This window comes from Lissotriton helveticus, chromosome 6, assembly GCF_964261635.1.
Source record: "Lissotriton helveticus chromosome 6, aLisHel1.1, whole genome shotgun sequence".
Lineage (NCBI taxonomy): Eukaryota > Metazoa > Chordata > Amphibia > Caudata > Salamandridae > Lissotriton > Lissotriton helveticus.
The window spans coordinates 1,152,712,536-1,152,737,399 of record NC_136067.1 but is presented as its reverse complement, the minus strand read 5'-3'; the positions used below and the strand labels follow the sequence as shown (position 1 = coordinate 1,152,737,399).

The 24,864-nt window shown below is 47.4% G+C and overlaps 1 protein-coding gene across 2 annotated transcripts in view; it reads left to right on the top strand.

Annotated features, from left to right (window-relative positions):
- Positions 1-24,864, top strand: part of LYST (lysosomal trafficking regulator) — a 3,192,287-nt gene that overhangs the window by 1,328,133 nt on the left and 1,839,290 nt on the right. For both annotated transcript variants that reach the window (XM_078648813.1, XM_078648812.1), the window contains one exon: positions 12,052-12,229. In XM_078648813.1, the coding sequence (XP_078504939.1) occupies positions 12,052-12,229 (178 nt within the window). The remainder of the gene's footprint in view (positions 1-12,051; positions 12,230-24,864) is intronic.

Here is a 24,864-nt window from a genome sequence, read left to right as displayed (position 1 = left end):
TGACACATAGCACAATGCAACAGCGCACACATAGGCATAGCTAGAAAGATACATAATTCAGAGTATGCAGGGGTATGGGCCCTGCGGGCTGTCGTGCTCCGCCGTTCAGTCACATGAGCTGATCAGCCGTTTGGGGTTTCACTACTGGCATGTTTAAGTCCTCAGAGAATACAGTGGACGGGGACGACGAGCCACTCGCTCCCAGGTCGCTTTGCGATCCAGGCGAGCAGTGCTGTTTGCTGCTCCAAGGGTCGCCACCGCCTCAAGCGCTTCCTGCCTTTCCAATCTCATCTTCTCCGGACAGGGCCCATCTGGGCCAGGGCCTGTGTCCCGGCGAGCCCTCTGCCTCCTGCGCCGCCTTGACCTCTGCTCCTGCCATCCATCCTCCTCCGGGCCTGCAGGTCTCGTTCCTTTCCATTACCCCGTCTCCTCCAGCCAGTCACAGACATCTGATGGGCCATCGAAAAAGCGGGCACCGTCCTTCGAGACCACGCGGAGGCGAGAGGGGAACAACAAGGAGTAGGGCAGCTCTAGTTCTCGCAATTGCCGTTTCACCGCCATGTATGTGCTCCTCCGCCGCTGTACTGCTGCTGTATATTCTGGGAAAAACATCACCCGGCTGTTACCCACCGTGAGATCGCCCAGGTTCCTGGTTTCGCGGAGCACTACTTCCCGATCTCGGTAGTTAACGAGTTTGAAGAGGAACGGGCGAGGCCGAGCCCCCGGCCGAGGCCTCTGTAACCGGCACTCTGTGCGCCCTTTCTACCGCAAAGTGTGGGGACGGCACCACCCGAGGCAGGAGGTCTCTCAGCCAGGCCTCAACATATTGCTCTGGGTGTTTCCCCTCCTCTCCCTCCGGAAGGCCTACCACCCGGACATTGATGCACCAAGAGCGCCCTTCCGCGTCCTCTATGCGATCTTCGAGCACATGGACCCGGTCAATTATGTCTTGGAGTGCTGAAGTGTAGTTTTGCACCACAGGCTGTAGCTCTTGGAGCGATTGGTGCTGCGTGGCAACCGACTCCGCCAGCTTGCGATGGTCGGCGTGGAGAAGAGTGAAGTCAGACGTGCCCTTATCAATCCGGGCCTCCAGTGAAACTTTAGTTTGCTCCAGTGTGATGCCGATACGCTCCACCGCCGCCAGCGCAGAGTCCATCTTAGCCGCGAGGGTCGCCGCCGGAAGCTCCATATTGCAGCTCTGGTGCCCGTGAGAAGCGCCAAGACCCTCAGCTTTCTGCTGTCTATTTTGCGACTTGTCCCTTAGTCGGCCCATCACCAATTGCTGCCCTGTAGGCATCCGCAGCTAATCGCTAATGTGGTCGTGCGTAGTCCTCCACTCAAACGGCCGGGCCACGCTGGCATTTCAACTGCGTCATCAGGAGACAGAAGGCACTCTCCTCAGAGCGGGTGCCGTCACAGCCAGGGACCGTGTCACAGATTGGGGCGGGAAGTTCCGAGAGCGACGCAAGTGGCGGCCCCACTCTGCACCAGGCTTGTCTGCCTGCTCTGTTGTATCCGGGCGACGCCTCTCTTGCGCCCCGCCCCCCCCCCCCATCTGACAGGCGCAGTTCAGGTCCCTACCTAGGCCCCAATGAGTGCTCTCTTCAGTATCGCAGAGAGGTGTTCAGCGCACCCAGGCCTTTTTTGTCCATGCAATGTGCAGCACACCCCATCCGCCACTGACCTCTCAAGGCCTCCTCACCACACAGTTCATCTCCCACACCAGGGATTCGACGTTGCTGTTATAGCTGCACCCAATATGCCGCTGCCTCCAAGATGGCACCCAGGGTGCAAGATGGCCGGCCACCACCACCCAGACCGCACCTGTAGAAGTTACCACGACGTCTCCGGCCTCCGCCTATTCGCCAGGAGTAATGAGCCCTTGCGCTCCCAGGCTGCCCCACATCCAACACAGCAGGCACGGCGCGGCTCCACAGTCCCTCCGGGGGGGTCCTCTCCACACCCAACGCACCCCGCAGGACGGCTATCCCTGCCGCCACGGATCTCCAGGCCAGGCCCTCGCCAGGGCTACGCCACACCCTCCACTGTCCGCCGGGGCCCTTGCAAGCTTCACTCTACCTCCAGCTGCGGGGAGATTGTGGGCCCGCTCCTCCTCCCCGGAACACACCGCCACGGTGAGCCAAATCAGGACCAGGCCCAAGCCACCTCCAGGCCCGCCAAGTGAAGGCCACAGACCACCAGAGTTGCAGACGCCCTCAGGCCCCCAGGAGCACCTCCGCTTAGCGCCGCTCTCACCAGTCAGTGATGGCCAGGCCCCCAGGTTCTCAGGCGGCCTCCACAGGTCTCGGGCCCCTTAACGGGCGTCTCTGTCACCCGCAAGGCGGGGCGCTGCCAAGGCCCCCCCGCCCGCTTTCTGCTCCAGGCCTACCCTCCTCACCTGGGGAGCCAGTCGGATCCGCAGCCGGGCCGGCCCTCAGCTCCCCACAGGCTCCCAGCGTAGGATGACGTGGGGCCCAGTCCACAGCTCCTTCCCTTGGAGTACAAGGAGTGACAAGGAGCTCTCAATCAGTCTCTAGGCCAGCGCCGGTTGTCACTGCAGGTCCCTGCCCCAGCGCTCCGCCCAGGTCACCTCAGCGGGCCGCAGCAGTCCCGGGCCCGGCCGTCCCTCTGTAGTTTCAGCGCCCGCCAGACGCTCCGGGCCTCGCTCCCTCAGCAGCTCCGGACAGTTGGATCAGCTGATCTCGCCCGCCGTTCCGCCCAGCCACTCACATCGGGGGGCTCCGATCTCCACCTCCGCGGCACCGGAGTAACTTTCGGCAGCTGTGATAGCCTCGCCCCCGCAGGGCACACCAGCAGCCGTTGGGCCTCCGAGCTCTTTTCGCGCCCACAGCTCCACAACAATCGGGCCGCGACTGCCTCCTCTCCCTCACCAGCTAAGTTCCGCAGGTGGGTGGCTCGTATATACAGTGCCCCCACTGCGGCAGTTAGGGTCAGCGGCTTGCTTTCAGGGGACTTCGCGGTGGGGAGGGGCACCAGACAGGGCTGTCCTCTCTCCCCACTGCTTTTTGCCTTATACTTGGAGCACTTTGCCCAACGGCTCAGGGATAATCGACAGGCAAAGGGTGTCCCTTTTGGGGCTGACCACCACTTACCTAGCCTTTACCCGGATGATGTCATATTCTCAATGGCTCACACCCTGACTTCTATGCCGGCCATAGTATCAGTACTGCAGGCATTCGGTCTGGTCTCTGGCTTTAAAATAAACTTGCAGAAATTACAAGTTCTGAACCTTACCGCGAAGCACACTACTGTGGATGCCTTGCGGGCACAATTCGACTTTGACTGGGTGTCGGAGGGCATTTCATAATTGAGGTTGGTTCTTCATGGTACTTTGGACGAGACGGCGGAATCGAACTATGCCTCTCTCCTCTCACGCATCCAGAAAAAGACCTCGCCCAATGGCGCGCCTACCCATGTCATGGCTTGGGAGATTGGCAGTGGTAAAAATAAATGTTTTGCCCCGGGCCCTCTATCTTTTTCAAACTGTCCCTTTATTTCCCCTGCCGAAGATGCTCTTGCACATACAAACGGAGGTGGAACGTTTCATTTGGGGCCCGGTCACACCCAGTCTGCAGAAATAGCTGGTACAACACCCTAAGAAGAAGGGAGGTCTGGTTGTGTCCAACTTCACCCGCTATTATCAGGCCTTGCTATTGTGTTACCTTGTGGAATGGAACCGCCCCATGATGGAAAAGCACTAGGTGTTTATGGATCAGACGGTGGCTGGTCGGCATATCTGGAGAGAGGTCTGGCTGCCTCGATCGGCGTGCTCGTGCGGACACTGTTCCTCGCCAGTCACCCGCCCCACTATGATTGTTTGGGCTAGAGTATCTAAATGGGCTAACCTCACCATGTTTCCCTCCCCCATGTCCCCAATTTTTTCAAATCCCGCCTTTTCTCCCGGGACGGGCAAAGGGGTGGGCACACGGTGTGTGGAGGGTGGGTGCAAGCACCTAGGGCATCTCTTCGACCACCAAGGTCGCATTCCATTTAAGGAGCTCCAAGAGGGTTACCGCCTTGCGGATTCGGACCTCTTTCTATATACAAAACTGCTGCATTGGACATCTGGGCCCCTGGTCCGCTCCCTGGTCAACAGACTGTTCCTCCCGTTTTAGAAGTGGCTCGTCCTGAAGAAGGATGATCACAAACATATCTCTGAACTCCATACCTTCCTCACGAAAGGTGCTCAGGGGACTCGCTCAGCAGGGCAAAAGCGGTGGGAGGCTGAAATAGGGCGTACCCTTTCAGATAAGGAATGGGGGGATATTTTTTATACGTCACATCACTTTGCACGCTCTAGGGGCCACACAGAGACCGCATTTACGATTGTGTCCTACTGGTACTATTCTCCGGCCCGTTTAACTATGTGGAATTTACAGTGTGATGGCCTTTGCTGGCGGGGTTGTGGGAGCCCTGGCACCCTTTTGCACTTGCTGTGGAATTGCCCAAAGCTTACGAGGTATTGGGAGAAAATCCTCTATGAAATTGACAGAGTCTTTGACACTGCCCTTCGGAGATTCCCCGCCTACACTATCTTAGGGCTGCCAGATGCTCTGACCTTCCCCTTGCGATCAGGGGCAGGCAGATTGCCCTGGCCTTGAACGCCGCGCTTCTGGTCCTTCTAGTGGGCTGGAAGACGGACAGGGTCCCAGACCACTCTTAATGGCTGCATCAATTGCGGTCCCTTCTGGGTACAGACCGCTTGTCTATGGCTACACTTGGGGACAAGTCTGAATATACCAAGATTTGGGCCCCCTTCATCTCCATCCTATCCTCGGAGTTTCGAGAGCTAAATGCCCTGCCTATTTAAGGCTATTGAAATTGATTTCTGTAGGTGGGGAGGAAGGCTAGCAGACCGGACCACGGATTACTCCACTTGTTACCCAGGAACCTGGCCACTTTTACTTAGGAACCCATACGATCTTTTGCCTATACATCTAGCTCACCAGGGGAGAGGAGGGGTGGGGGTGGGTGTAGGGCTTTATTGGTTGGATTTTGGGAATGTTCTTTTTCTCTTTATCCTTTGATTTTCAAAACCAGACGTACTCGCCCCAAGAGGGCTATAGAGTGTCATTGTTACATAATTAGGTATCAGTGCATGTTGGATAAGATTCATCAGTTGCTCCCTTCGTATAGTGCTGAGTTTGTCCAATGCTATACATTTTCGACTGCGGCCGGCTCGGTTCGGGTTGTAGGCGGCATGCTGTGTTATCACCTGCCTGATTCATGTGCCCTGTTTCTTTTCCTTTCCTATGACGCAGCCGGCCCAATGGGTTGTAGGCAATGACGCGCAGTTTTTCATGATGTGAGTTCTGCCAATAAAAATTGATTTAATTCTAAAAAACAATTACTGAATTCATAAGAGCTATTTCAACTCTTAAACATCCCAAAAAGTCTTAAAACACACCTTGCCAGACTTGCTACCATGGTGTGCTTCTACCTAGTAACTTGGTCCCAGCTTATCTGGCTCCCTAGCAAGACCTCTAATGGAAGTTGAGGTTATAAAGATTTGGTAACGGAACAATACTTTATATGTAAAGTTCCCACTGCCCCTGCGACTAAAGCTGAACTTTATAAATGCACTTTATAAGGAAACAGTATTTTGCAGTCACACAAATGGCAAACTGGATACATGCTGCCATCCAGAAACTTGGTTGAAACTGAATTCAGTGTCCCTATCTATAACCTAGTTGTGTAGTCAATTGTGGATATCCTAGCCTACACAAGAACAGACCAAATGAAAGGGGTGGTAGAGATGCTGTAAATAACAACAACCCCCTAAACATAAAGCATTTTCCTATTCCCAATTACTGCATTGTGTGCAATTGGCTTGAGGTCACCCTCTGGTTCTCTCCTAAATATTCAGCTGCCTGTTTTTTGGTATTTGCAACCTGGTCACAATCTTTTCAAACTACAACATCATTGACATCAGTAAGGTTTTCCACCTCGTTTTAATCATTTTAGTAATAGGGTTAATTTTTTCATTTTGCATTAAACCAGGGAGCATTGCAAGTTAGTTTCCGGGATTTCAGCTAAGGTTGTAGTCATTAACAATTTTATTTATGGATTTCAAAGGCCTCATTACAGGGACTGCGATTTTTCATTAGCCTTGGTTCAAAAGTGAAAATTGTATTAAATCAATGAATGGGGACATGATGACAGGATACGTGAAAGTTCTTGCTTTTCGGGGCAGACGTCACTATAGGAGACTAAGTGTAGGAAAGGGCCCCTTTTGACATAGTCACCCCCACTTTTTGCCTGGTATCTGATACAATTGTGACAGACATGCACTGGGCTCCTGCTAACCAAGTCCCCAATGCCAGATCTCTTTCCCTAAACTGTAGCCTAATTGACAAGACCTTTAGCACCTCTGAAACCCCCCTAGGAAATGGTATCCCTGGTTTGTAGGGCATGGGTACCAAAGAGGGTCCCTCAGGGCTCCAGCATGTATTATGCCACCCTAACGGACCCCTCATCACATTCATGCAGACTGTGTGAAACGGTGCAGACAAAAGAGAAACACGACATGGCACACACCCTGTGTGCCATGCCTGCAGACACTGCATACAATATAAGTAAGTCACCCCTACAGTAGGCCTTACAATCCTAAGGCAGGGTGCATTATATTACATGTGTGGACATATCTGCCTGAGCATATATGCCCCGTGATGTCGAAGTCTATTCTTAGACATTGCAAGTGACCACGGAAGCCATCGTGAATATATGTACTGGGCACTGGCTATTACGAGTTCCCCAGCTACATGATGGCTTCACTGAAACCAAAGGTGTTGGGTATCAAACACCTAGTATTAATAAACCCACACATTTATCCAGTGATGGAGATATTAATACATGCACCCAGAGGGTACCTTAGAGGTGCCGCCTGAACCCTACTAGTCTTCTAGTTTGCTGGCTCACTTTTACAGTCCAGCCTGCTGCAATAGACACACTTCTGACCCCCTCGACGGTGAGAGCCCTGCTCTTGGAGGTCAGGAACAATGCCTGTTCTTGCAGGATGTGTTTACACCTCCTCCAGCAGGATGGCTAGTAAATCAGCATATCTAGGCCAGAGGCTTCAAAGCCAGGCTTCCCCCAGACCTGGTAGATGCCACCCCCTGCCCTGAGGCCCATTTGGCACCAGAACTAGCTGGAAATTATGCAAGGAGGCTTGGATCACACGCGGGTCATACACACCCATAAGGTGAGCTGCTGATGTGCACCAGTCTAGACCATTTTGTCATTCTTGGTTATGGCAGAATTTGGAACACTGGGACCGGGTTATGACCACGTCCCACAGGAAGTGGCCTTATGGGGGCGTAGGGATCCCAAGAGTAAGTAGCCCATTGGCTACTATTCTACACTTGCCTAATTCCCCTAAATGGAGTACTTGTGTGGCTCCCTGACACCAGAACTTCAGATTCACCTGACTAAAGAAGAAGATGAAACTGAAGAGCTGATCAATGCAAGAACTGAAGACTGCTGTGGACTTTTGGTGCCTAACCTTGCCTGCAGCTCCCTACTTGATCATTTCCAAGACCCGACTCGTCCTGCAGCTGTGCATCCTCCAAAAACCTTGTAGGGTTGCCAGTACTTCAAAAAACAGCCAGCATCTCCCTTGGAGTGGAAGGGCCACTCCACTGAATCAAGCTGGGCCTGACTGCATCATCCGGTTCCAAAAAACCACAGACGCATTAGCCGCCCAGGAGATCAGCGCACTAAAAGTGTTTAGATCCATCTCCTTGCCAAGTTTGGAGACGCCAGGACACCTACGAGCCTCCCTACACCAATACCTGGAGTGCCGGACCCCTTGCCGCAACCAACATGTGTTTAGAGTCCAATCCTGACCCTCAACAACAGACCAGCCGTGAGGGATATCAGCCCCGCACAGTCCAGCACCGAGAGTGGCCATGCTGTCCTGCTTTGTTCCCCTTTGTAGGTCCAGACCGAGTCCTTTGACTGCCTACGATGCACAAGGGCCAGTGGACCAAAATCCTCTGCATCTGAACTTCCCGGCCCACCGGGAACACGACTCCTCCGCCTTGCTCCTGGTCCCTTTCCAACTGAGCCTCCAAAGGGAGCTCCCGGTCTTGTCCTCATTTGCTGCCTATTTCTAGGTGACCCCCCTCCTTGACAACTGTGTAGCGTGCAAGGCTTCCAACCCATCTAGCATCTGTGCACCAGGGCAGGTAAAACCAAACCGCTGGTGGAACTTGTGACCATGGCCCCCAAAACCTCATGACCTAAAGGGGACCCTGGAAATCCTATCACGAATAACCTGTATGCAGTAAATGTTATTCTCTGTATAGGAAAGCACTACCGCGTAAAAACGCACTGTTTTCTAAACATCTCTAAAAACTGTAAAGGAAATCACTTGAAAAAATTAAGACGTTCTTGTTGTTGAAATATCTATATAAAATTGTGTTAAGTTTTTTAATTGGTGTGGTTCTCCTCCATGAGTGCGTTTGTCATTGTATGACACTATGTATGCAACAAATGCCTGGCACTCTCCTCTGATAAGCCTAAGGCTACTCGACCACACTACCACAAATAGAGCACCTTGGGACTGTTAAAGAAAGCCCCTGTCCACTTACAACGGATACCTGGACTCTTAATATAGTATACCAAAAGAGGTATGCTATGTAAAGAGCCAGCTTCCTACACTAAGCAGCTTGTTACAATCTCTCAACTTATAGCAGTGGAGTTGGCATTCAAAATCTTTGTCCTAAGGGTAGAGTTAAGACGCCTCCATAAAAAAGCAGACAACATGACAGGAATATACTTCATGCAAGGGGAAGCACTGCTTTATTGCTGAAATGCCAGCCAAAATGTCAAACATTGCCGTAAATAGACTGAATGTAGGAGGCTGGCTTAGTATATGGTGCTGACTTATTTAAGTGAAGCACCTTGCACTAATCCAGACAACCCTTATGGTGGTGATAGGGGTCTTAGACAACCATAGAAAGCTTTTTAAGTGGTAGCTGTGGAGAGCAGCCTTCTCAGGCATTGTCCAGAAGGAGTGTTAAGCTGTTTGTTTTACCAGAACGAATCATATAGTGTAGGTTAAAATAAAAAGAACCACATAGTGTAGTTATAATATTATGTCTATTTACTACATGACACTCACACATTGGTATACCTTCTACCTGGAGATATCAACACGATATTTCAAATGTAAACAGGTTAGTTAGCACAAATACACAGTGGTCTCCCGGGGAGATCAAACCATATACTAATGAATTGGAACACGAACTGTGACCAAAGTCAGGACTTGGATCAGAAGACTCGGAAGAGCTGGGGACACAAGGAACCACCTGAGGTAAGTACCCAGGAACCACTCCAGAGGCTGTGTGCAGAGTGCTAAAGACTTGCGCACTCAATGCAAGTCAATGGGAAAGTGGCGTTGCAGTTTTTAAGAAGCAGACCTTGAAGAAACCCCACAGAAGACAGAAGGTTGGAGAGTCACCCCACCCTTGGATCCCCCAGGAACCAGAATACATACCTACTCCAGGGAAGCTGGGTGCATAGGTGCAAAGTGACGTCGGAAACCTCTGTAGACCACAATGGAGGACTTCAGGAAAGATGCCACTGGTGAAAAAGGAGAAAGAGTCTGGTAGAATCCAAGGATGGATTCTTGAAGAGAAGAACCTGCAATCAGATGTGACAGAGTCTGTGCCACTCGGAGGTGACCAGGAGTCACGGAAGAGCAATGACCACCGCTTCATCTGTGAGGAACAGGCAATTCTGTGGAAGACCACGAGCTGTTCACAAGCTGTCCCACGTCCGAAGTCGAGAACCAGGGGTTCGATGTGAGGCGGGAGCACCAACAAGCCTTGGCAGCAGCAACAGACATGGTAAATGAAAAAGGTGTAGCTTTGGGACCAGCAAGGTCCAAGGGACTCACCAAGTGCAGGAGAGTCACAGACGGCCCATAGCAATCAGGGGAGCCAAATGAAGCCAAAGAAGATCCTCAAGAGGACCCACAGGCTGAAGAAACAGGAGTCCCAAGAGGACCTCGAGCAGCTCACCAAAGATGCAGGCCCATGGTGCAGAGGATGCTGTGAGGGCCAAGACCTTGGTAGGAAGAGATGCTGGAGGCTAGAGGTTCTTATAGCTTGTCTTTGATGCCCACAGGCCTGGAGAGGCACCAAGATGAAGCACAAACACGGACGACGAAGAAGAGTTGCAGAACAGTGAGACCAGAAGCAGCAGGAGTCTTCCTTGGTGCATTCTCTGTTCCAGGTGAAGTCCAAGATGCCCAGACGGTTAAAGTTGAAGTGGTTTCGAGTTTGAATATTGTCCCACAAAGTATCTGAAGAGCCACCCACAGGTAAGCCCTTAAGTATTCTAGGGAAAGGGTTGGGACGATTCAAGGGTCCCTCCCAGAGGAGGGGATGGACAGAGGGGAGGATACTCCCATGTCCTTTGTCCAATTTTGCGCCAGAGTGGGAGTCAGTGGCGCCCTGACCTGGTTCAAACTTGAGTATGCAAGGAGGGCACCAAATGTGCCCTTTGAAGCAGTATGGTGGCACTGGCAAGCATCCCCACCCCAGCCCAACAAAGTAAGTCCTGTCTGGGAGGTGGTCACACCTCCTTGTGACAGGAATCCTATTGTTCTACCTTCCTCTGCTCGAGCTCAGGTCAGCAGTAGGAGGGCAGAATCATGTCTGGGGTCAGCAGCAGCACTAGCTTGCTGGCAAACCCTGGAAGGCTGTTACCGGAATGGAGCAGGTAGGGCTACCCGGAGGAGCCCCCTGGTGCATGGTATCATACCTCCAACACCGGTAGCAGTGTTGGTGTATGATTCCAACAAGTTTGATATGAAAACATGCCCAGGTTCCGCGCAGCCAATATATAATTAGCCTTCGCATAATCACATATGGCCACTATATATATCAAAATGGCTGACTGTACTTAAAAAACCCTGGAGAATCGATTCCAGAGTTTGTAGTTGGTGTCTTGCTCGTGCAGGGCACCCTCACACTTAAAACCTTGCACCTTACCATCAGGATTGAAAGGCCTACATTTAAGTGCAGTGACCTTCGATATAAAAAAACGTATAGCAGTCGTGAGGGGTGCTAGCACCAACTTACACATGCTGCAATGGCAGGCCTGTAGTCACAGTTTGAATGGTCTCTCATGGGTGGCATAATATATGCTGCAGCCCATGGGAGCCCCTGGTGTACCTATGCTCTGGGTACCTTAGTAGTATATATGAGAGATTTACATGGGTGTACCAATAGCCAATTGGAAGGGTTACAAAGTACTTACCACTGTCAAAGTTGGGGAGAAATCACAGTGACTGGAGTCCTGATTGGCAGGAACCCAGTCAGACTAGTCAGAAAATAAAATAACACCAGCAAAAAACGGGGGTAACCAGGAAAGCAGATGTAAAAAACTGAAACATTTGCAAAACACCACTATATAGATATTCAGACAAGACTGCATTCACCAGTAAGCAACCTTCTGAAGAAATGTTCTATTCCTTGCCCAAAATCCATACCAACTGCCACATTGAGCTCATGGAAGATACTGCTTTACAGTCAGTGCACAAGTTATGAATGTACGACAAAAGGGAAATGTTAACTTAGCTGAAACAATCAATTTGCAGCTTGTTCCTGTATAGGTTCTTGTGGTCCACTCTCCTCGAAGTACAGTGATGGAAGATATCAGTGTACATGCCACTAAGAAAGCCAAGACAGACAATATCTAGAGTTTATGTAGCAAGCTATTGTGAGTATCAGGGTAGCATTATACTGAGTCATTCCAGTCACACCTACAAACAAAACTTGGGAAGAACACTGTCATATTTTGGGTCCAGCACTAGATAGCAGAATTGTGGACACCCTGTATAGATAGCTAGTACACCAGCAAAGTGGCAAGTGGTTTTCATAAAATGTACCTCATTGGTGAAGGAATGTTGTTTATTTTTTAAAGTGTTGATGTTTAGCTGGCAATTAAAAAAAAATGTTTTGGCACTATCAAACACCTTGTGATTTAATAGGTATGAATAATCCTTTGTTTTTCTTTTAGGTCCACAGAAGAATCTTCTATACTAATATGTTGTGGATTATATGACTTGTTAAGAGGAGCCCTTCTGATCCTACCAGATTTAATGTTAGGAGATGTGATGGATAAACTTATTCAACCAGATATCCTTATTACTCTAGTCAATCATCCTTCTTCAGCGATTCAGGAAGGTGTTCTTAAGGTGGGGATTTTTTGATCTATCCCTCGTTATTGGCTTGTAACAATATTTAAATAAAGCGTTTAGTTGTGTGGTTCTTAGAACACAGTTAGCAAGTATAATTTGAAATGGGAACTATTTCTTTTGCAAGTTTTTCATTTTATTCTTTCTGAAAATAAGGGACCTTTCTTTTTAACTTTAAAATATAGTGCACTTGCACCATTCATGGCAAGCATACTTAAACCTTTCAGTCTGTCTCCCTCTGACATTAGCTTCTTTTGCCTTGAAACTTTAAGACACTGGCACAAGTCTTCTTGGATCCAAGAGATCTTGGATCAGTCCACATGAATATTTTGGAGTCATCTTTTTCTGTTGGCTGTTTAGGAGTGTTCTCTCACCTCCACTGGAACACATAAAAGTATTTTATATAGTTTCTGAGCGGGTGCACAGGTGGGTGGGGGCGTGCTAGCGTGTTGGCAAAACCACTGAAAAAATGGACGCTTCAGAAAAAAGGGTGAATTATCGAATGGGGCATACAGTTTTCAGATGGTGTTGTCGACATTCGTTTGCCAACACTGCTGGCCACCTTGCCAACTACTTTTATGCATGATGGCCATGTTGGAACTATATTAGAGATTGTTTTTTGTTGATTGACCATTCCAAGATGGATGCCATATTTACAATCCGTCAGCAAATGGCACAGAAGCTTTGGATAGCGATGGCTGTCAACCGCATCTGAAAAGGCGATGTTACAGAAGTTATTTCTGCAGCTTCTATTTTTCAGATACTTTAGTCCACTCTTGCTCCCCAGTGCCCAAACAGGTAATGGCAAAGCCATTTGCACCAAGTACAAATGTATTGGCTTTGTCAATGCTTGTTAATAATGGAGACCTCCATGCTATCTCCAGTAATGGCGATGGAATGGAAACCGCCATAACCAGCTTACCCAACTGGTTGTAGGATCTTTGGCAGCTCCTCAAGAAAGGCATGGACCTGGAAGACTGGTCGTGACTCGATTGAGGCACTTTTTTATATGGTGTCATCGAAAATTTGGTGACACATGACATGGAGATGTTTCTGTTGAGATTCCTGCCTTCGCTGCTAAACATGAAGATTTCTTCAGCTCTGAAATTCAGCGAGCACACCATATCAGAGTGCATCTCGATGATAAAAAAAAAAAGCAACCACATCCACTAACTGCTTGCATTTTGTATGCCACAAACAGTCCAGAAAGTCATTCCAGTTTCTAAAAACACTGCCATTTCTCGCTTAAAGAACACACAATACATAGTCCGGTAAATTTTTCTTATGAATATAAGTTGAGTGTAATTTCAAGAAAAAAATGTTTCTATTGTGGTAAATAAATAATTAATTACCGGTACTATTTTTCTATACATTAACTAAAACAGATAGCTCAATAAATAAGAGGCAGGATCCGGGGTATCTGAGTTGAACAGGCTTTAATCAGGCATAAGGGAAGGGACAGGATCGGAATAGCCTGGCATGAAATGGAATGGCAGCTGCAACGTTTCACCAACATTACATAGTATATATAGTAAAACATTACAATTGCATTGAATACAGTAGGCGTAACAAGTGACAAACGTAAGATAAGAACAAATGGGCGTAAAAAGAAGGCGTGCATAGGGCGTGCACGAAGACATGTGATGAAAACGTCACAGAAGTGTCATAAATGGGTGGATACATGGAGGGGGCTACCTGGGCAGCTGGAACCTTTAACCTAGTGGTGCGCGCAAACGAGCCATGACGTGTAACTAGGGAGAGCTGGGGGCTCTGACTTCTGCACTAGAAGAGGAGACTAAAGTCTGGGATGTCAGGACGACATGTACCTATAGCATATCTGGTATCTGGTGTTTGGAGTACATGTTGATAGAATCTAAATGTCATCAGGGCAGAGGCTACTTGACACTAGGGCTGGTGCATGCATATATTCTTCATGTATTGCGTGTGCTATGAATCTTCTATGAATATTAATTCAGTAGTTCTCTTGCATGGAGACAGAAACACTAGACTATAGCTGAAGATGTTTATGCGGTTCGTTAGCTTAGGAATGTGAAGACGGAAAGCTGAACTGATAACTGGAGGCATAACATATTCTTGGCAGACAGGCAGGCAGAGCCAAGCTAGGCACCGCGCTGCGCGGCAGGAAGTAAGTGAAGGGTCAGGGATGCAGGTGGGGGCTGCATCGCTCCTAGGAGTGGTTTCAGGAGACTGGAGCTTGAATCTGGTGTTCGGGCCCTTTGAGGCCTAGTAACGGGGACAATTCGATGAATTAACATGTACAATGTAAAACGTTGGCAACATAGGCCTAATACTCGTTGCTTTCACGGGGACTGGATAACTGACATACTAACGTTGGACACAACTACAATGGCGTCTTTATTCGGTCATAGGGGGATATATGCATATTAATCATGCACATATTACATAGGATGGGGAACACGTAGGCACACATGACAAGGCAAAATTCAATTTTCCTCATTCCCTCCTTGTGCCCTACGTTTCCATCAGGATACATCAATATTCATGATACCATCTATCTGTTCATAGAGCATCATTTGCTCGTCTCGAATCTTCTTGGAACGGGACTTTGGACTTGGAATACAGGATGTAGCGCACAAGCCGCAAATCGCAGGGCCACATTGTAAACAGAGACAGCAACTGAATATGATCATTACTGCTATACCCAGGAATGACAATACTTTCCATCCCCAGGCAGATATTATACTCCAGAGCCAACCGGACCATGTCCAGGTGCCTGGATTCTGGTGTAACTGATGGGCAATTTTATGAAGTCTGGTTATAGCTGAATAAACAGACGGTGCGTTATTAGGAATGAAAATGCAGCAACTAGATCCGATGACTCTACAAGCTCCGCCCCTATCGGCCAGTATGACGTCAAGGACAAGGCGGTTTTGAAGCACGACAAATCTCATAGCAGATTGTTCTTCAGTTAAGTTACCTAGAGCGGAAGTAGTCTCATTCACTACTGCTTCAAGGGTTCTGGTTAGCCTACGTATTAACTTACTATTCTGGACAGGTCCTATGAAGAAAAAGAAACCTTTATTGAAATCTTGATACTGTTCTAAGGCAGTTTCAGTTTGATCGACAATTGGGGACTCGATCTCCCTTCTATGTCTAACGTGTACTAGATGTGTGTTTCTGTGATAATCGGATGGGGCTAGGAAAACTGGTGGCAGTAGGAAGGCAATGTAACATGTTCCATCCCAATCGAGGGGCAGACAAACATATGCGGTCTGACCACATACAAAATATGAATGACGTGAGGCTTTGAAAGTAGATTTCCCACTGTCACTATACTTGACCACAGTAGTACAATCACTATGTCCTAGATGTATTGAACCATTCTTTCTGACACATAGTTAGCCTTTTACTGGTAGAACTGTAATAGCAGGTAAATCTGGAGTAGTCTCGGACTGAACATTCAAAACCATGAAATTCGAGGAATAATTACCTAGATCATATACTTCATTTTCTAGATCTAACCCTGTTCTATGGGAAAGACCTTCCTTGTCTGGGAAACATGTTCTATTCAGAAGGGACATATCGTTTGAGGATGACGTTAACGTGGACCATGCTCCACACGAACCATTGTGTGAAAACGGATAGGGAAAGAGTGGCAGAACTCCCTTCGGTGTCTGAAAAGGGGGGAGTCGACCACACACCCAACAATTAGTGGCATTGCTTGTCTGGTGTGAATAGTGTAACATTCGGATAAAAGTATTATTGCGCATGGCAAGACGATAGGATAACTCGTGAGGAGGCAGTTCACTAAATGTGTGCTCTACTGTAACATTAGAAAACATATGTACATGTGAAACAGTAGGAGGAAAATATACATATAAAACATAACTTATGCCTGTAATCGTAAAACTCAGAAATAATAAAATTAAAAGAGTAACAATGCATCGACTTCGAAGATTTTTCCGATAACGTATTCTCTTAGAGTTTCGACTAACTCTCTCACTATGTGGGTCTATCTCATACATGTCAGGAACCTGTCTAACCGTTTCACCCGAGAGGGACTTAGACAATTAAACTGGCTAACTTACTAGACCTTAATTTTTCTTTATATTCCTGCTGTGGAGTTTTCTCTAACAGGGGAAGTTTAGAGTCAGTATCTGGGCAGTCCTTGAGAACGGGGCAGTCCTTGAAAAAGGTCTTTGGACGGAGTCCATGAAATCGTTTCACGTGACTGGAATGCAACCAGCCTTTGCGGCCCTCCACCTTGACCGCAGTCCTTGTTGTCATCAAAACGAGCTTCGGTTCTTTCCAGCGGGGCTCCAGCGGACTTGAACGATCAAAATTGAGAATCAAAACAAGATCCCCAGGAACGACCTCGTGCGGTTTCACCTGGGTGTTGTCTGGAAAAGCGGCGGCAACCTGTGAACGACAAGAGAGTAGTGCAGACATCAAGGAAGCCAGGTAATCTGTCAGCATATTACTGTCAACATCGGTAATTGTACGTGGCCTAGGTGTACCCCACATGTTTGGGGGACGACCGAAAACTACCTCGTAAGGGGACAGACCTGAACGGGAGTGAGCGACCATTCTCATGAAAAAAAGGGCGACTGGCAGTGCTACCATCCAATCTACGCCTTTCTCTGCGCATACCTTTGCAATGCGGATTTTTAAAGTCTGATTATGTCTCTCGACGAGACCAGCTGCTTCGGGATGTCGTACACAGTGGAACTTCCACTGGTACCCTAACAGAAGGGATACTTGTTTCATGAGTTCAGATGAGAATGGCTGGCCGTTATCTGAATACACGACCCTCGGTAATCCATAGCGGGGGAAGTACTCACGAACCAACTGCCTGGCAGTGGTCGCGGCAGTGTAATCTGGGACTGGATATGCTTCTGTCCATCTGGACAAAGCGCATACAACTACGAGGACATACTTGAAACCTCGACATCGCTCCATCTGAATATAATCCATCTGGAGGACTTCAAAAGGGTGGTCAGGAGGATGGAATCCACCTTGTTCCACCGGGACACCTTTACCTGGATTGAACTGACAACAGATCATGCAGGTACGCACTTTCTGCTTGGCTGCTGCTCGTAACTGCTTGTTAAACCAGAGGTTCTGAATACTGTCTAACATGGCTTTTTCTCCTAAGTGTGCTGGACTATGTGCGGTGTTAATAATGACTTGAACCATAGAGTCGGGGAGAAACCATGTAGCTTTTCCCTTCGTCAACCATCCCTGATCTGTCTGGACCCCTCCTTGTTCAGACCATTTCTTGATTTCGTCGGGGGTAGCATGTGACTGTATATCTAGTACGTCTTGTGTAGGGTCCTTAACTGTCATACAAGTAGTCTGAACTGAAATGTCTGTCTGTGTCGTGTTAACTGGAATGTCTGGAGTCTGAGCTGTAAGCTTGGCTGTTCGATCTGCTAGATCGTTACCTTGGGAAATGGTGTCAGTGGCTTTCGTATGTGCCTTGCACTTCATGATAGCGATAGCTGTCTGTAAATGTATTACATCTAACAGAGCTTGGATGAGGGGGCCGTGCTGAATCTTGGTTCCATGAGAGGTCATGAAACCTCTTTCTTGCCAGAGTACTCCAAAGTCGTGTACGACTCCGAATGCATAACGTGAATCTGTGTATATATTTACTTTCAGGTTCTTGGCTCGTATGCAGGCTTGGGTCAGAGCAATGAGCTCTGCTGCTTGAGCAGACAGGGTGTCAATACGATGTGTTTCTATAACTTCAGTTTCAGTAGTCACTGCATACGCGGCTACTAGTTCTCCTGTACTTGTTCTCATACATGAACCATCCACATAAAGTGTCAGGTCAGGATCAGGTAATGCAATGTCTGTCAAATCTTGTCTTGGCTTCGTCATGGTGTTAACGACTTCCACACAGTCATGTGTGGCAGGGCCTGAAGTAACTGAGGGTAACAGTGTAGCAGGATTTAAAACGTTGCAGCGTCTGATTTCTATGTGTGGCTGAAACAATGTCAGTTCATATCCTGTTAAACGTGCAATTGTCAAGTGTTGAGTCTGTGTTCGGTTTAAAAGAACTTCCACGGAGTGTGGAACTTGTACTGTCAGGGAATGTCCTAACACTATGGAATCACTTTGTCTGATAGCTAGAGCTGTGGCGGCAACTGACTTGAGGCACGCAGGCAGAGCCTGGGCTACTGGATCTAATGTGCTAGAAAAATAAGCACAGGGCTTGTATTGTCCTGCTTGATCTTGTGTGAGAACAGATAATGCAGTACCATCACGTTCAGTAACAAAATGTGTAAAAGGCTTACTGTAGTTCGGTGTTGCTAGAACAGGTGCTTGGCATAAGGCTTTCTTTAACTCATTGAAAACAAGTGTATGTTCTTGGGTCCAAGGGAGGACAGTCAATGTGGCTGCCTCCTGTGTCGTTAACTGTATCAGTGGCTTGGCTAGATATGCGTACTGAGGAATCCATTGTCTGCAATAAGAAGTGAGGCCGATAAAAGCTCGTACCTCCTTCTGAGTCTTGGGCTGTGGAAGATGTGCTATTAACTGGATACGGTCTGGTGTCAACTGCCTACCCCTCTTGGACAGTAAGTGTCCAAGGTACACCACTTGCTGGACACAAAATTGCAGTTTCGAAGGGGACACCTTGTGCCCCATCTCGGCCAGGAAATACAAGACTGTAAGTGACGCACGTTCGCAGTCACGTTCAGAACGAGCTGTGATCAATAGATCATCGACATACTGGAGCAGGGCAGTGTCAGTTGGCATGTGTATATTGTCTAGTTGTCTTTTAAGTGCTTGACTGTAAATGCTAGGACTTTCTGTGAAACCTTGAGGAGCTCGTGTGAATTTATAGCTTCTTCCATTTAAACAGAATCCGAAAAGAAACTGGCTGTCTGGATGAATGGGGACACTAAAGAATGCGTTCTTGAGATCAATAACAGTAAAGAACGTAGCTTCGGAATCAATGGCAGTCAATAGGGAAGAAATATCTGGAACCACTGGGTACTGGGGTATGATACATTTATTAAGCTCTCGAAGGTCAATCACTAATCGATAAACTGGAGGTGCATTGGGATCAGTACGTTTTAGAATCGGAATGATAGGAGAATTACATACATTGGAGTCAGTTTCTACAACCACTCCTTGAGCGATGAGCTCGTCAATAATTTTTGATAAGGCTGCTACAGCCTCAGGTGGCAATTTATACTGTCGGATTCGTGGTAATACAACACCTTGCTTCAGAGTGACACGATATGGTGTAATGTGCATACAACCTACATCAGTTGGACCTTGCGCCCATAAATGCTGAGGTACATTCAATAATCTTGGATCAAAATCACGTAATACATAATGACCTTTAAAATCACGTAAAAACAATCTCACTCCTTCTGGGGAGCAACATATGACTGCTCCTAATTCTTTCAATGTTTTAATACCTAGTAAGTTTTCTGGACATGATTTCGTAAGTAACAAGTCTGTAGTTCGGGACAATGGACCGACTTCTAGGGAAACTGGTTTCGATATTTCATTAACAATAGGCTTTCCTGAAAATCCAAGGGAAACATTTCTTGAGCCTGAGAGTGGAGCCCCTGGAACCTCGTCATGACTGATGGTAGTCCTACTTGCCCCTGTATCAATCAGAAACTTTCTGTCTTTCCCTAATACTTGACTGTGTACATAGGGACCCTCTTGATCTACAGGAATCTCGATGAGAGGCAAGCCAACCTCCCTCTCTAGGCTGCTTCATGAATACTGCTGATATTCTGGATAATCTGACTGTGCATACTGGTACATCTGCTGTGTAACGTGTTGTGTGGCAGCTATAGGCTGCGGTACTGTAACTGTCTGTTGTGCATTCTGCGGTGGTTGCATATTCTGCGGAACATGTTCTTGTCTAGGAGGACGTGGTCTCTCTTTCGTCTTACCAGTAGCTATGTTGTATTTCAGAACTGCACATTCGTTTATATAATGACCTGGCTGTTTACAGTAATTGCATGTCCCTTTAACGGGAGCTGCAGGATGACTAGTTTGATTCAGACCCCTCTTCTGACTGTCTTGTGGAACAGACTGTGCAACCAGTACTTTCATTTTCGTGTCTTTCATACGTCTCCTTTCATGTTCCTGCTCCTCCCTGATTCTGTTCTGGTGATACTGTAGCATCTGGAGCATTTGTGACGGAGTATTAGCTTGCCAGGTACTTTCGACTTTCAATACTCTATTTTTAACTTGCGGTAAAGAATTCTCAACTAGTTTGGTAACAAAAAGATGTGGATACGATTCACTACTTGTTTTCAGGCCGCTATTAATAATGAAACATTTCTCAAATCTAGAGTAAAAATCACTAGTGTCTTCGTCTTGTTTCTGTTTACAGGCTGAGATGGCATCCCAGTCTTCCTTTTTCGTAGCTAGTAATCTTGGCAAGACTTGTATTAACAACTCGGGCAATGCTTTAGCTTTTTCCCCAAGACCGGTACCTGGAACTCGTGTGTTATCTTCAGTCTCTAATGCGGTCCAATCTATCTTTTTCTCTCCCACCTCCCATTCTTTTTCTTTAAGTTTTTCATATATGCCCGCAGGCAACAGGACCTTTAACATTTTAATGATATCAGGATACGTGTATTCTCCCATACGGAGCATGTCTTTTAATTCACGGTGGAACCCTGCTGGATCTTTATCGTGACAGGGTATTAACTTTTTCATTTCTAGTAGTTCTATTTTCGTGATAGGGGTGTAAACAAATACTCGTTCTAGATCACCCCCCGCTCCCTTAACTGGATGTACTTCTCGTAACGGATTCTGTTTGTCTATGTAGAATGATTTTCTTACTGGGGGTGGAAAAGGAACAAAATGTGGATTCAGGAACGTTCTGTATTTGTGGCGCTGTTCTAAAACGACACTAATTAAATCGGTACCTAGACCTTTCCATCTGTTTAGGAGTAACTCGTTCAGAACATCATACAAAGGACCTGGATCAGAATGCTGATTCTCATACAGTGTAATGAGGTGCTGGATCATGTACATACCCACCAGACGCTGCTCGGCTGGGGGCAGCTTCAGAAACGTTTGGGCCACTATTTCATCTGAAAACGTGGTAGAATCACTAGTCCATCGGACTGCTGATCGGGCTAGTTCTTGTTCATGCATGGTACTAAGCTCACTATAACCTATTCGTAGTTTCAGAATTTTATCGGTAGCCTGGAATACTTGTTCAAGAGAACACTGTTCTGGTACGGGAGGAGGAAAAACTTTCTTGTAATCTAGGCGTGTGTGTCTATCGGAAAGTCTCGTTCTACCTACATACGCTATTCTACTGGGATTCTCAGTGTCTACATCTTCACTTGAAGAGTCATTCTCTTTCTCGGTTGCTCTTATTGCTTTCTCCTTCTCGTGTATACTTAGAATTTCTTTACGAATTTTCCTGTACATACTTTCTATACTGTTCTGTGTCTTATGTTTTCCCTCGGCTATATTGTCACTCCACCTTGTCAGGGCTTTCATCTCGTCTTTGTCTTTATCAGGATAGTCCTGTTCTCTTATTAAACAGTTAATCAAGAACTGTAAAATCATACTTTGAATCTCGACCTTTCGGTGTGCCATAGCTTCGTGAATACTTTCTGAATTCTCCCCTGTACGGATAAAATGATATATTCTGTCTAGATGTTCCTTCATCTCGGGCAGGGTGGCCAAAAAGTTGGCAACTCGTCTTAGACGTACGGAATATAATATCATGTGATCTTCGCCTGGCACTGAATCATATATGCAGTCTGTAAGGTATTGCTTGAGGGCTGCGTGTGTAGACACCTTTGGCGTGCTCTGTAACGCTGCGTCTCTCAGCGTCAGTCGTTTTACTGGAGGCGGGGTGGTAGGAGCACCTCCCCCCGCTCCTCCTGAACTAGAATCGTCAGTTAATACTGAATGTGCTGGTAAAGTGACTGGTAAAACGGGCACACGTAACGTGGGCTGGTGCGGGGGTACTGGCACATTAACGGGGTCCCCGGGACCAGTGGCTGGGAGAACAGGAATTACATTATTAACAGGGTGCCGAGGTTGAGCAGGCGGAATAGGATTTGCATATTCTGGGACTGTATCGTCCAAATAGGACGAAAGAAAAATTTCAGCTGCAGTCGGTTTATGACGTAGCTTAATCGGGACCAATGGTGGCGGTAAATTACAGGGTACTTCCGGGGTTGCCTTCGGCAAGTCCTCGGCAAGAAGAGGGTACATACCTTTAATAAGGGCATTTCTCTGTCTGTCTGTCTGACTGTTCTGCTCTAACTCGTTCACCTTCTTCTAGAAGTTCCCTTTCTTGGGCTTTTTCTGAGGATTCCCTACTTAATTCTGCTTTTCTGAATTCTTTCTCGGTTCTTCTATGAGATTCTTTGCGCCATAACTCGATGGCATCTTTCTGAGACTGTCTGGCTTTCTTTTTCCATAATGCTTCTTCTACTCGCATGATGCACTCGGCATCCCATGTACCTGAAACAGGCCATCTATATTTCTCCTCAAGATTCTTTGTATAATCCACCCATAAGTCTAGATATAATATGGCATCTAAGCCATGCTTGTGATACATAAAGTGTCCAGGACTGTCCCTAGGAGGGACAGGAACTGCTTCTTCGAGTAACCCTTTTCTGTTTTTTATCTGACGTAACTTTGAAAACAGAGGCATATTTGAGTCGTACTTGAATTAAACACAATACACAATAATCACAGTAATGAAATGGCAAACAAATCACTCATACCACGACATAAAAATACATTAGTAACAGTTCGAACAGAATACTACCTGGTACATTGAAAACATAACACTTGAATTTCTCGAAAACTGACTTACTAGAATTACTGGATGCACTGCTAAAACAGTACAGAACATACCGGTCTCATAAAGAGACACGTCATACCGTATCCACCTAGATGGACACGTCGGACTGGATCTGTGTACCCAAACCCATCGGACCGGAGACAAACTAATGACCCCGTCTAGAAACTCCCCCCGCAACGGTTCTCACCGGGAAGCAGAACTGAAGGCCTCGGACTGGACTGGACTGCTACGACGTCTGGTTACTGCTACGCATGCTCTTCGAGCTTCGGGCTTCGGTTACAGGTGGGCCTCCGGATACCTCGGACCTTGCTCTCTCGGCTTGGGCTCTGGTCGGGACGAACCGCATTCCTCACCGCCTCGTCTGGATGCCGGACCGCAGTCTCCGTCTCCTCCGTGGGCCTGAGGGAGACTTGAAGCAGAAATATCTGCACGTGCGCATAGGGTTCCGTCACAGCTGTAGAAGGGTCAGGGGGCCTGCGTTACATCGCCGGCACGTGGGGAAGGGGCTCGTTCCTATTCGGGCGCCATTATGTGGTAAATAAATAATTAATTACCGGTACTATTTTTCGATACATTAACTAAAACAGATAGCTCAATAAATAAGAGGCAGGATCCGGGGTATCTGAGTTGAACAGGCTTTAATCAGGCATAAGGGAAGGGACAGGATCGGAATAGCCTGGCATGAAATGGAATGGCAGCTGCAACGTTTCACCAACATTACATAGTATATATAGTAAAACATTACAATTGCATTGAATACAGTAGGCGTAACAAGTGACAAACGTAAGATAAGAACAAATGGGCGTAAAAAGAAGGCGTGCATAGGGCGTGCACGAAGACATGTGATGAAAACGTCACAGAAGTGTCATAAATGGGTGGATACATGGAGGGGGCTACCTGGGCAGCTGGGACCTTTAACCTAGTGGTGCACGCAAACGAGCCATGACGTGTAACTAGGGAGAGCTGGGGGCTCTGACTTCTGCACTAGAAGAGGAGACTAAAGTCTGGGATGTCAGGACGACATGTACCTATAGCATATCTGGTATCTGGTGTTTGGAGTACATGTTGATAGAATCTAAATGTCATCAGGGCAGAGGCTACTTGACACTAGGGCTGGTGCATGCATATATTCTTCATGTATTGCGTGTGCTATGAATCTTCTATGAATATTAATTCAGTAGTTCTCTTGCATGGAGTCAGAAAGACTAGACTATAGCTGAAGATGTTTATGCGGTTCGTTAGCTTAGGAATGTGAAGACGGAAAGCTGAACTGATAACTGGAGGCATAACATATTCTTGGCAGACAGGCAGGCAGAGCCAGGCTAGGCACCGCGCTGCGCGGCAGGAAGTAAGCGAAGGGTCAGGGATGCAGGTGGGGGCTGCATCGCTCCTAGGAGTGGTTTCAGGAGACTGGAGCTTGAATCTGGTGTTCGGGCCCTTTGAGGCCTAGTAACGGGGACAATTCGATGAATTAACATGTACAATGTAAAACGTTGGCAACATAGGCCTAATACTCGTTGCTTTCACGGGGACTGGATAACTGACATACTAACGTTGGACACAACTACAATGGCGTCTTTATTCGGTCATAGGGGGATATATGCATATTAATCATGCACATATTACATAGGATGGGGAACACGTAGGCACACATGACAAGGCAAAATTCAATTTTCCTCACTATGCTGCACTCATCTCTGAAAATAAGACTTTAATATGGCTTTTTTGAGCCTTTTTCATTGCTGATCAAAATTCAAGGAAGATCTCAATTAGGTGTTGGAGGCTCAGGTACGTTAGACACAGGTCGAACCACATTCAAAAGCAGGTGCAGATA